The 13,747-nt window shown below is 36.6% G+C and overlaps 1 protein-coding gene across 1 annotated transcript; it reads right to left on the reverse strand.

Moving 5' to 3' along the window:
- Positions 1-6,978: 6,978 nt before the first annotated feature.
- Positions 6,979-11,379, reverse strand: LOC311087077 (uncharacterized protein; the record flags this gene model as incomplete). The annotated part of the gene is made up of 7 exons (XM_084120327.1): positions 6,979-7,739; positions 10,163-10,311; positions 10,384-10,510; positions 10,688-10,714; positions 10,899-10,979; positions 11,061-11,215; positions 11,298-11,379. The coding sequence occupies 7 exons, from the start codon at positions 11,377-11,379 to the stop codon at positions 7,521-7,523; spliced, it is 840 nt and encodes a 279-aa protein (XP_083976453.1). The 3' UTR covers positions 6,979-7,520.
- Between the last annotated feature and the right edge of the window lie 2,368 nt (positions 11,380-13,747).

Consider the following 13,747-nt stretch of genomic DNA (forward strand, 5'->3'; position numbering starts at 1 on the left):
ACGAAAGGTAGTAAATTTGAACAATGCACAAGGGTTAAGAATATACGTACAACCACAGTATGACTTTTGTCTCATCCAGGGTGCATTAACGAGCAGTTGAACAGGTGTACCTAAAAAGTGGCCTGCTAGTGTATATGATAATAAAATGTTTAATAAAATAGGCCCATATGATTTACCTTAATGCTGTGAATATAATATAATATAATAATAATATAATAATAATAATGCAGTATGATTAAAGCCATAAACCTTTTTTTTCTATGAAGGAAAACCACTATTTTTGTCAACTTTATAACAGTTTTTTATAATTTTTTTATATTCTTTTGCTAAAAGTGATTTAAATATCGCAATTATTGTGGTTATCTCAAATAATTGCAATTAGATAAAATAACTATTTTTCTTTTTTTTTATGTTTTTTTGTGCATATATCAAATAAAAACATATTCAAATTCAAATTCAGTGGCAGGGTCGTTCACAGAGGCGGTGTCGTTCACAGGCAATGTCGTTCACAGAGGCGGTGTCTTTCATAGAGGAGGTGTCGTTCACAGGCAATGTCGTTCACAGAGGCGGTGTCGTTCACAGAGGCGGTGTCTTTCACAGAGGAGGTGTCGTTCACAGGCAATGTCGTTCACAGAGGCGATGTCTTTCACAGAGGCGGTGTCGTTCACAGAGGCGGTGTCTTTCACAGAGGCAATGTCTTTCACAGAGGCGGTGTCGTTCACAGAGGCGGTGTCGTTCACAGAGGCGATGTCTTTCACAGAGGCGATGTCTTTCACAGAGGCGGTGTCGTTCACAGAGGCTGTGTCTTTCACAGAGGCAATGTCTTTCACAGAGGCGGTGTCGTTCACAGAGGCGGTGTCGTTCACAGAGGCGGTGTCGTTCACAGAGGCGATGTCTTTCACAGAGGCGGTGTGAATGTCGTTCACAGAAGCGGTGTCCTTCACAGAGGCGGTGTCGTTCACAGAGGCAATGTTTTTCACAGAGGCGGTGTCGGCCACAGAGGCAATGTCGTTCACAGAGGCGGTGTCGTTCTCAGTGTCCTTCACAGTGGCGGTTTCGATCACAGTGTCGTTCACAGAGGCGGTGTCGTTCACAGAGGCGGTGTCGTTCTCAGTTGGAGACTCAGACCCTGTGGTAAAAGTAGAAAGCAGAAACTATTATATTTTTTAATTTACTTCATTTTTATCAGTATAATAAAAATCAGAGTCAGCACAGATCCAGTTTTCTAAAGCTACTCACTTTTGAACGTGTCTGACAGTCACTCCGACTCGAAATAAACAATATCCCAGAGTATATGTTAGTCCAGTAACTACGACTAGGACTGAACGATAAATTGCATTTTCGATAATATCGCGATACGATGAAATGCGATTTTTAATTTTTTTTTTTAACCGCAAAGCTGCGATTACAGTCTGGTCACGTGACACGCGAGAGTTACGCATATTGGCCTGGCTACAGGAAATAACAGTTAATGTTTAATTTATCTTAAATTCAGAAACAGAACGTTTCTAAGGCTTGTTCATGTTGCACACAATTCTGATTTGTTAGTGGGGCTTGCGAAGCATCACTATTACTATCTCACTTGCTTATTATCCTAAAAGATTAAGTAAAAACCTTGCGCGTAATTCGTCTTGCCACATTTGCCGTAGACCCATGAATGAGGTGTTGTGTGCCTTATTGAGTAGAAGTGTGCTATGACTTTTAAAGCGATCGGGCGTACGATGTTTGCACAACGGGTGAAAAGTCAGGCAGAAAATCTCACAGACTTAACACTGGACAGAGCTTTGTGACATCATATCTAGCAACCATTTACAGCACATGAGTAACCACCCCATAGACTTCCACTGAAAAAAGGGGAGAGGGATATCAATGGCCCTGTTTACACCTGCTATTAAGATGCGTTTTGGTCGATCGGATCAGAAGTAGAGAGAGACATTCCCGTTTACACCTTAATCACCATTTGCTAATGCGCGTGCAATTGAATCCTTCCCCATAAAAACCATTGTAGGCACATTTATTACCCCCTTTTTTAGTTTTTTTTTGGAACATCGTTGAATAAACATGAGCAGCACTGCACGCTTCGAAGTCAAAACGCAGCGTGTTTTTTATATAAATGTAACTTTGAAGGGAACTGACTGTCTTTAGAAAAGTTTCGATGTTATTTGCATTGAATCTATCTTTATCATTCCTGATAAAGCAGCGTTTATGAGCGTTGCGCTGCTTTGTGTACAGCCGTTACCATGGAAACCGCTGTTTCTGCCTCCTAAAGCTATCCTTAGGCTAAAAATTTACACATTGAAATGTTATTTAACAAAAGAAACTTGTTTAAACACACTGTTCATGACTCAAAATATGCATTATATCAGTTTTGAAAAGATTTAAAAAAAAACACATTTTTAAAGCTTAATTTGTCAATGACCCTCATATTTGTTTGATTGCACTGTTAATTCAAAAATAATTCAACTATTTTTAAATGCCAAGATCACCCTTTTATAATTATACAACAGTTAAAGGATTTTGATGAAGTGTATCACCTTTTAAAGCTGGGCTCGCCCAGAACAAATCAACTTCCTCTTCATCGGCTGTAAGTCCTTGCCCTAGAGCAGCAAATAACACAAAACAAAACATTTCAATTGTGCACTCATCAAAACACAGTTGATGGAGATCATTTACTGCATTATATCAGTTTTGAAAAGATTTTTTTTTAAAAACACCTTTTTAAAGCTTAATTTGTCAATGACCCTCATATTTGTTTGATTGCACTGTTAATTCAAAAATAATTCAACTATTTTTAAATGCCAAGATCACCCTTTTATAATTATACAACATAAGCCAGAAGTTAAAGGATTTTGATGAAGTGTATCACCTTTTAAAGCTGGGCTCGCCCAGAACAAATCAACTTCCTCTTCATCGGCTGTAAGTTCTGGCCCTAGAGCAGCAAATAACACAAAACAAAACATTTCAATTGTGCACTCATCAAAACACAGTTGATGGAGATCATTCAATGTATAAATGATCATTTACTTGATTTACTAGTTTTGATTTACTTGATTTAATATATGCTCAGATATATGGAGATGGTACAATGCCAATGTGCTTACCTTTATCTTTTTTGGAAAGCTGTTGGAGTTGTCCCTTCGTTGTCTTTGCCATCAGTTTTTTCTTGTTGTATAAATATACAAACAGCAGACTCACTGCGAATAGCATGGCTAGGTGTTTTTTGAGAGCAGAATATTTTTTTTTTCAAGCTGAAAAATGTTTGCAATAAAGCAAACAATCTTTGCAGAGTAATGCAGATAGTCAAACAGAATGAGTGTTCGCTATAGCAACTGTCAACATTCAAATTTTTCTCAGCTGTGATGATGTCACTAGTGATCTCACCTAGGCCTGTATCTATCTATAAATTACAGAAACGTCTGTCTGTCTGTGTGTGTGTGTGTGTGTCTGTTACTCGCATATCTCTCGAACCGTTAGTCCGATGGATTTCAAACTCGCCAGATGTCTCGCTACGGGCACAAGTAAGTGCAGTGCCAAGTTTGACGTTGTTTGGATGAGAAATGCAAAATATATCGTTAAATATATCATTTTTAGAAGGTTGTGGTTTAAAAATAAACATTCTGACATTAGAGGGTTGTTTCGGTCAAAGAAGCCCCAAGAAGGTTGTGGTTTAAAAATAAACACTCTGTCAGCTACACTGTTTACTTCTGAATATTATAGTTTGGTTCCAGAACGTGATAAATCCATTTTGATTAATTTGAGTAAAAATGTGTTTTCTTTACCAAGAAAGTGGCAAGATGAAAACCACTATTTTCTGTTTCAAACTTTCACATAGCATCTTTAGGTTATAATATCATAAAAAATTCAAATCCAGATTTGGATTTTCAAAGATCTATTATAAAAACTGATTATTTTCCCCCAAAAATGAAATAAATTCATGACACTTCTTTTTCAAAATGCAATTAATCCATTGAATCAATATAAAAGTTATTTTTTATCATACTGAAACTGTTGAAATCAGCCATCACTAAGAAATATCTCCTGAACTTTTTTACGGCGATCAGCTCACAAAAACTGATTTTGCACGGGCACTTTGCACTGCTCCCTGAATCAACGCGCTTATTCATTTCTGGATGTTAACTGAATCTGTAAGTCAGCTATGCTGTTTACTTCTGAATTATTTCTGTTATTACTTCTGTTTATTTCATTCTGGTGCACTTAAAGTTATCACTACTGTGTAATAGTAGCCTATGCTATTCACCAACTAAACATATCCTATTAAATGTGTTCACAGTCTCTTTCACGGGCATCATTTGTAGTAGCCTATTCACAAACTGTTTCCTCAAGCATAGCGTTTTCTCGGAGTTCACTGTGTGCTTTCTACCATGCACAAATAAAAATGTCACTGAACTTTTGCTGTGTAATTGTAACAATGAGCACTCAAACACACCAAACCAACAATTACTAAAAACACACTCAAAAACTGATTTTGCACGGGCATTTTGCACTAGCACTTAGAAGGTTGTGGTATACATAAACACTCTGTCAGCTACACTGTTTACTTCTGAATATTATAGTTTATTCACAGCCATCATTTGTAGTAACCTAGCCTGCTCCCTGAATTCAATGCGTTCACAGTCTCTTTGGTCCTGCTCGGTTTTCGTTGACTTTGAGTACAAGAATTTAAAGTTTTTTAAAAGATCCCCTGGGGTTAACGTGTCAGCGTGACAGAAGTTTGATGCTGTCGTGTGAGAACAAGCTACAGTCGGCATTTTTCCTCCTCCCGCGTGCCTCATCTTCTTGCACTTTGCACTGCTCCCTGAATCGATGCGCTTATTCATTTGTGGATGTTAACTGAATCATTTGTGGATGTTAACTGAATCAACTTAACAGGTGAAACTAATATATTATATAGAATCATTACATGCAAAGTGAGATACTTAAAGCCTTTATTTGTTATAATTTGGATGATTATGGCTTACAGTTTATGAAACCCACAAAATCAAAATCCCAGAAAATTTGAATATTACATGAAATCACACAGTAATTACACAGTAATACCATGGTCATTGAACCAGGTTTTGGTTCTTTTGGCAGTGTGGGCAGGTGCAAATCCTGCTGGAAAATGAAGGAAGCATGAAGTGCTCTGAAAATGTCCTGGTAGACGGCTGCGTTGACTCTGGATTTAAAGCACAGTGGACCAAAGTCCTCTTTTCTGATGAGAGCAAATTTTGCATCTCATTTGGAAACCAAGGTCCCAGAGTCTGGAGGAAGAATGGAGAGGCACACAATCCAAGATGCTTGAAGTCCAGTGTGAAGTTTCCACAGTCTGTTGATTTGGGGAGCCGTGTCATCGCTGGTGTTGGTCCACTGTGCTGTCCACTCAACGCAGCCGTCTACCAGGACATTTTCAGAGCACTTCATGCTTCCTTCAGCAGACAAGCTTTATGGAGATGCTTCCTTCATTTGGTTAAATTCCAATGTAGAATGCGGTCTGTTATTTCTTGATAACAGACCGTTGCCATGAAAAACAGAGCGTTGCTATGGACGCAACCATAGAGACGGAACGGACTATTTTCTTTAGCGGAAGCAATACAATCGTTTTTAAATCAATAAACTCCTTTTTAAATCAATATTTTGTGTCAAATTATTGATTTATTTGGTAGGTAGCCATGTAATAAGCGGGATAATGTATAGGGAGGCGGTTGTTATACACTGTCAGAAATAGGGGTACAGCAGGAGTCCATTTCTGTCCCCCAAGGTACATATATGTCCCCAAGCATTAAAAGGTACACATATATACCGTTTCTTTTAAAGCCTCTGCTAAGTAAATTATTATTATTTTTTGTAAAAAAAAAAAGTTTTTTTTAAGGTTTTAATGATACCTTAATCATTTAAGGTAGATTTTAACTTATCACTATATATACTTGAAATAAAGGAAATAAAAGTTTTGTAAGTAAATTTACTTATATTAAATCATTATAACACAGCAAAAACTCCAGTGTTAAATGAACTCTCCTGGGAGTTTATTTGGCTCCAGACTCAAGAGTGTTAAAGTTAATGAGCTAATTAAGTGATTCATTGAGTGATGATTGAGCATTATTGAAGACACCTGATGTTAACAAGCAGAATCACTGAAGGAGAAAATATAATTTTAAGACACCGTTATGGTGATCAGTGTTTGCCTTAGTTGGGCTCTTGACTCTTAAATCATTAACTTTAGATTTTGTTTGGCTGTTGTATTTGAGTTATAACTGCCAGATGAACAAAATCAAAAGTTGATCAGGTGGTGTTGGTTATGTTTTGACACAATCATAATTTGACCTGAATCACTGACCTCATTTAAAGTCTAATTTCTGACTTAAATGTTTATTGTTGATTACAGCATCACTGTGATTCTACAGCATAAGATCCAGAATTTTTGAAATAATCTAAAGGATTTCTTAAAAGTTGTTCTGATAAAACAAATCTTTCTTTTAGGCACACACAGACTTCAAGAATCAGTGTATGAATCTCAACAACGGTGACAAACAGAATATTCAATTAGGGAAAGGAAATTAGTAAGACAATTCAGATCATAATTTATTCATACCGCAATGCATGATGGGAGTCATGAATAAGTTTTGATTGGTGGCACCCAGGATGCACTGCAACATGCTTTATGTCACCATTGTTGAGATTCACAGGCTGATTATTGATGAGTGTCAGTGTCAGTGTGTCAGTGTTTCTTCATAAAGTATTTTCAAAGTCTTTTGATCAGAACAACTTTTAAGAATTTTTAGATTATATTGAAAATGCTAAAAATCTTTTGCTGTAGAATCACAGTGATGCTGTAATCAACAATAAACATTTAAGCCTGAGATTAGATTCTAAATGAGTTCAGTGATTCAGGCAATTTATAATTATGTCAAAACATAACCAACACCACCTGATCAACTTCTCTCTTTGTTCATCTGGCAGTTATAAGGCAGGTGTATCGTCCCAGACCTACTAGGGAGAGGCATTTTTTTTAAATTTCTCTTTTCGATAATTGACAGGTCCCAAGAAAACGAATACTCGAATACTTAATGATCTCCATTAAAATGAAGCCCGTTTTATGACACAGCCGGTATGACATATTCGGTCCGGCAAGCTTTAAATGGCAGCATACCACCTCTGCTGAGGTTACAAGCGCACCGTACCGATACTAAAATGTGACGTGAAAACACTACAGATCGCTGATTGGTCAGAGGATTTACAACACGAGACACCAAACCGCTAGATTTAAACAATCAGCAACAGCCACTGCAGTTTTATTTGTTCGCACAATTTTTATTAAACGACTTGCTTGAAAAAAATAAAAAACATCTATTTTTAGTCGCAAATGCGAGTGAAATGCTTGCACTGTCGAGCCCTGTTGCTCTAAAGTAGATTGCTCTAAAAAGTAGATACTTTTCCAAATTCCTGAGTATAATTATATCCTGTTGTTTTATATATCAAATGACAATGACAATCCCGCCAAAACTTGTTTTCAGGAAAATAAGTTACTCACCAATTATGTCAGACACTTTTTGAGCCTCCAGTTGTGGCTTTGCTTCTTTGTCTTTGAAGGCATTGGAACTTTTTCCTGTGTAGCAGTGAGTTGCCAGTGTTGCTCTTCCGAAGACAGCCACCAGAAGGTCTTTTGCTGATTTTTTTGCATCTGTCCATTTCATGTGGCCAAACTGTTCGGCACCAATGGACGTGTTGGGGCCAATTCTAACCTGAAAACAGTGATCGAACAATGAAACAGTAACAGAGTTAAAAAGTGAACTTGATAATATTTTGTTTGTTATGATGAAACCTATGAGCGTAGATTCAGAATCATCCAAGAGCAAAAGTTACTGATGCCATTGTAGAAAGCACAATATTTTTTCAGCCTGATTAATTCATTCTGTGAGTTACGACAAGACACCCCAGGTGAATAGGGTAAAAAAAAAATACTAAGAAACATCAAGGCAATATCACACTCCCTCAGCCGGACTGAGTGGCAGACGAGCTGCTGTGTGACTGGATTTAATAGGAGAAACCTATGCTGCCGCTTTTTGCCACTCAGTTGGCGTGACCACAATCAATCCAGCCGACGGTGACGTCACATGCATACTAGGGCTGGGCAAAAAAATCGATTTTTCGATTAATCGTTTTTTAAAATGTGGTCGATTCAAAATCGATTCTCAAACGCCAAGAATCGATTTTTTTCCATCTTTATTTATCTATTACCCACTGTTCATATAGGCTTGCAAACTCAATTTTATAGCTAATGCTGTGAGATTTTATGTTAGTTTTATCTAAATCATAAAATAACCTCAATTAGTGTTGCACGTTTAATCATATCGCAATCGCGATGTCAAGCCTATACGCAATTAGGCTATATGACGCAAAATGCTGCGATTTTGTATGAAATAAACAAATCTGGGCTTTTAACGCAATGCAGCATCTGTTAATTTTTTGTCATCCTTTGGCTAGTGTTACATGATCCCACTCTTATTCATGCAAATGCTTTTAAACCATTCATACGCGACAAGACAAAATAGATCTCGCTGCCTGTGAATGTCCTGACTGTGACACAGAAAAACTTGCGATGATATCGTGCGTGCGCACAAGACAGCCCAGAATAGAGTTATCTTTCGCGCTTCAACGAACAATAAAACACACAATAATGCCAAAATGTCTTTTTGTTGAGTATTTTCATAACATAAGAGCAGTCTTATGATGAACGTGAAGAGTTATGACTCGTGAGAGAATGAGGCGCGTGTGAGATCCGCGTCTCTGTCAACAGCGGCTGGTCTTAAAGGGACAGTACACAGTAGCCACTAATTATCTCTGTCGTTAAAGTTAATCAAATAACAAAGGGAACAGAGAAAAACACTCACTGCTCTTGACTAAAGAACTTTTTTAACTTTGATTAGTCTATATATAATTTATAATTAATGCAGCACAGACTGTTTGATAACTTTATTCAATTTATGTATATGGCCTAGCTGTTAGACAGGAAGGGCACAGATACAAATTATATGCAATGTTTTTATATGGGTTTATGTGAGGATTGTTAACCTGTTTGATCAAGACATGCGACTGTTCTGACTTGTCCAATTTTCAGCATCAATTTTTCATCTTGCATCAAAATCCTGTCTATTCATTGTATGCATTTGAAATATAGAGTTGGGTTCTGTTTTAATACCCAAGTGTACCTAAAATAAAAAGAGTTTAATATACAGGTTTGTGGCTCTTAATTTCTTTTTATTAATTAAACACTTGAAAACTTATGTTCACTTTTCTTTTCTTTTCTTTTTCTTTTTTTAATAAATATAGGATTTGTATTAAATATTCATTGAGTCGAATCGAAATCTAATTCAGAATCGAAATCGAAAAATCGAATCGAGAATCGAAATTCGAATCGAGAATCGAAATCGAATCGATTTGAGAGCTTGCGAATCTAAATCGAATCGAATTGTAACATCTGAATCGATACCCAGCCCTAACGCATACCCTATATTGACATACTTCTCCAAATGATTGATTACATTACTTGCAAACATTTTTGTAATTTTGTTTTCTGAAATGTTATGTTTAAATATGTGCTAATTTGCATATATCTCTAGAAAAATAAATAAATAAAACAAACATTGGAGGAAGTTGTCAGGATTATGTTGTGTTTACTTGTATTTTTGTTCCTTTAAAGTGTCAGATTTACAATTCTGTCTATTTTACATACCGTAATCTGTATCATGTCTCATGTAAAATGTCATTTTCGGTTTTTAGCCAAAAGAGAAAAAAGGCTGAAAATATGAACCAAACATAATCTAACAATTCTGACTTCTTTTAAAGGGCACCTATAATGCCCCTTTTCACAAGATCTAAAATAAGTCTCTGATGTCCCCAGAGTGTGCATGTGAAGTTTTAGCTCAAAATACCCCACAGATATCTTTTTACAGTATGTTTAAATTGTCATTTTTTGGTGCTCAGAAAAACGCGCTGTTTTAGTGTGTGCCCTTTAAATGCAAATTGCCTGCTGCTGCACACACAGGGGGCGGAGCTTCATGAGCTTGTGCTCAGTCTCTCAGGACAATTTCATCTCACGGAATGAAGAATTTTTGACCAAATCATGCAGCCCTAGTAAGAAGGCATTGTTACTTAAAAACGATACCTTTTTGCAGTCATTATTACTCCTAGTCTCATTTACACGAAGAGGCAGTAGAGATGAAGGGGCAGGTACAGGCGAAGACTCTGGGGCTGACAAATCCAAAGTGGGTCCAGGGAGAGGTTGGACTGGTGCAGTCATTAATGGAGTGCATCCTACAACAAAATAGGTTTTTATATCTTTTGACGCAATCACTTAGAAAAATGAAAAACTTTTCAAAGGATTACCATTTTTTAAAAGTGTAAGAGTTTCCACAAGAACACTCTTAATCTCTTTTAATTCAGCCAAAATTTGTTGATTGACTCCACTGTCATTGCTTGTCCTTGTGGATGTTGTTGCCTCTCTGCTTGATTCCTAGAATTGTAAAACATTTGTTAATACAGTTTGTATGTAGTTATTAAAGGGGTAGTTCAGTCAAAAATTAAAACTTGCTGAAAATGTACTCAACACCAGACCATCCAAGATGTAGATGAGTTTGTTTCATTATTTGTAACAGGTTTGGAGAAATGTAGCATTACATCATTTACTCACCAGTGGATCCTCTGCAGTGAATGGGTGCTGTGAAAATAAGAGTCTTGTGAGAACTTTAATAAGAATCAATGTATAATTTATACAGTAAAGTCTATGTAGTCTTTTATTTTTTATATTTGTTCATTTAATTTCTTTCTTGTATGCTACTGTTAAATACATCTAGAATGAGTCTAGAGCCCTGATATATGTAACTTTGTTGAAATAATCTTACTTTTTCTAGATTATACTGCTGCAGAAAGGATCTGGCTCTTATCCTTTTGACGGTCTTTTCAGAAACTTGTTTACTGACCGACTGTAAATAAAAAAGAATTATATAATTACAAATATAACCTTCAAATTAGCTGAAAGTGGCAATCATCTGGGTCTAACTTACCTCATATTCTTCACTGCTTTCTGATTCAGAAAGTATTCTGCTGTATTTCTGGCGCTGCCCTCTCCCTAATTCTTCATTCCCTTCAGGTCTGGATCTTTTGATGGACTGATTTTTCTCAATAGAATGAAGCTGCTTAAGCATGGCAGATCTAGTTCCTGAAATTATAAATAATAATCATCACAACATGCATCAAGTTTATCACAGTAATGCACAGACATATTACAAAAACATACTTACCAACGTTTAAGATTTTTGCAGGGCTGGATTCTTCTTTGTACTGTACATCACATAAACCACCAATTTCACACCGTCCATTCATAATTTTTTCCGTTGGAAGCACATCCCATGTTGGGGGATCTTCAATCCATTGGATTAACATAAACCTCATTTTCTAAATAGGATAGAAATTAAAAAAAGACAATATTCAGTCAATCATATGCTCTTGATGTGTGGGCAAAACAAAGAGTGTTTATCCTAACATTATATGCTTTGATGTAATGTAAAAAGACATAAATGTTTTATAGGTGTATTAATCTTGGTTAAGGTTTTGTTAGATCTGGACCTCAATTCAGATATAGCTTCGCACCAGCCGGTGGATCTAGCCGGGTTACTGTAGAAGCAACTATGAGTCGCCTGTATGAGTCTTGTAAGTTAAAGGTGCCTTATGTAAAAATTGAGGTAAAAATATCCAAAAAATGAGCTACATGCATCAAAAGAATGAGAAGAAATAAGGGCGATGATGTCATTAAAAAAATGTCAAGTTATAGTGCTGCAGAGATATCAACCTGAATTAGCATTAGCATTAATAGCCACGGCCCGACAGGTGTCGTAATACCAGTTTCGGCCATGGGAGGCGGTATGCCGGCAACATAACCACCAGCCAAACATGCAATACACGAATAACTCGCACGGCTTGTGGGCGTACTTGAACCTGATGTCAATCGTGTGGAAAGTAGCCTACAGCCCACTACTACATTCAAATAAAATATGATAAAAAAGGAACAGAACCAGAGTAAACATTGGCACTGCTTTCCATCGCTGGAGACAACTAATGGACATGAAAAAAATGAGGTTTGACTTCGAACTTGCAACATTTCTTTTGGATTGGTAAGTAAGATGCTGTTAGTATTTCGTTAGAAGTTTGTTTTATATGTTTGTGTAGATTTTCGGGAAGTTATAACATAGAAATGTATCGAAGGCTGTTCGATAAACGTATATAACGTTCATAAATACAGTATTGTAATATAGTACACATAGCACAATCTCTATTGCTCTTTTTTTCTTGCCAACTACGTGACCTATATTATGTTTATTAAATGGCTTTCCTGAGGTAAATCTGACATAATTGTTCTCCAGCTGTGTTATTGACCTCTTCACGATGATAAAAAACACTGATTGGTCGATATTATGTATGAGGAATACATTTTGGTAAGTTGTAGCCTAACGTTACTGTATCTTTCAGTGTTCGTGATTTTTTTACTATTAGCTAGTAGAGATGATCGGTTCACATGCGCTAGGGATCTGTCGTGTAACATTTACAAGCGCCAAAACGGTATTTAATTGACAGAATCTGAGAGCTGAGATTTTTTTATATCATAACTAACCTGCTCTGTCTAGTCTGTCGGTCTCCGTGTCCTCTTTGCTTCGCGATTTTTCTGTGCGTGAGAAAATTGATGTGTGGGGTGAGAGCGTGTGAAAAGTGTTTGCGTGTGTCTCACGGTTAATGCGTGAGAGTTGGAAGCTCTGGTTACGTTGGCGCTAGCTTGGTCAACATCAGCGAATGCTGTCTGTCAAATTAATGTAATTCAAACTAACAATAAAAATGTAATATGAACAAAACGAATATGAACATATTCACTGGTAAAGGTGAAGGGGAGTAGCTTGAAGATATTCATACTCTAGAGTAGACCAACTCACTTTCTGGAGGTATACTGCCCCCATCTGGTATGGAATGTGGAGTATGAATTTATTTATTTTTACATAAGGCACCTTTAACGTACATTACGACAGCCTGTTGCTTGCTTTCTCTCAGGAGAGACATGCTCAAGGTCAAAGAACACAAGTTGTTTCTCATTTATATTGTGAGGTTTACAGTGGATTTAGAACAGATAAGGGGGCCATTTCCCTCCAAAATAATGTTTAAAACTGTTACTAAGCAACCAGCAACAGAAACGTAACGTTACGTCCGAAGCATAACCGATAGCCACTGATTAAGTCCATTGTGATGTTAACTACAAAAATAACGTTTAAGAAATTACTTAAGTTTCTATATGGTGTATTTCTACTTAAAAGTTTCTACTTGTGGTGTAAGTAGTTGATAAATGTAAGAAAGACCGTTAAACATGACCTAATTATATATATCGAAAGATAGATGACTAACTTACCGTTACTGACCACACTTGTCTTAAGATGTTAAGAAAAAAAACATTTTACGCAGGTTTACAAATAAATATTTCTAGATTGTGTCAAATGTTAATATAAAGAAACGTTTAAATATGTTACTTACAATTGTTTGTCACAGCTCGTCTTCCAGAAAGTTCGTCTCCTCCGACCGTTGTGCTGCAGTGAGTGAGCAAGGAAGGATGCGCAATGCGCATGCGCAATTGAATGTTCATGCCTACAATGTGAGTTGTGGGCGGTGTTCTTTGTATGAATATACAAAAAAAAATTCCGTTCAGTTTTTATTA

Source organism: Abramis brama (assembly GCF_963993115.1).
Source record: "Abramis brama genome assembly, chromosome: 7".
Classification (NCBI taxonomy): Eukaryota; Metazoa; Chordata; class Actinopteri; order Cypriniformes; family Leuciscidae; genus Abramis; species Abramis brama.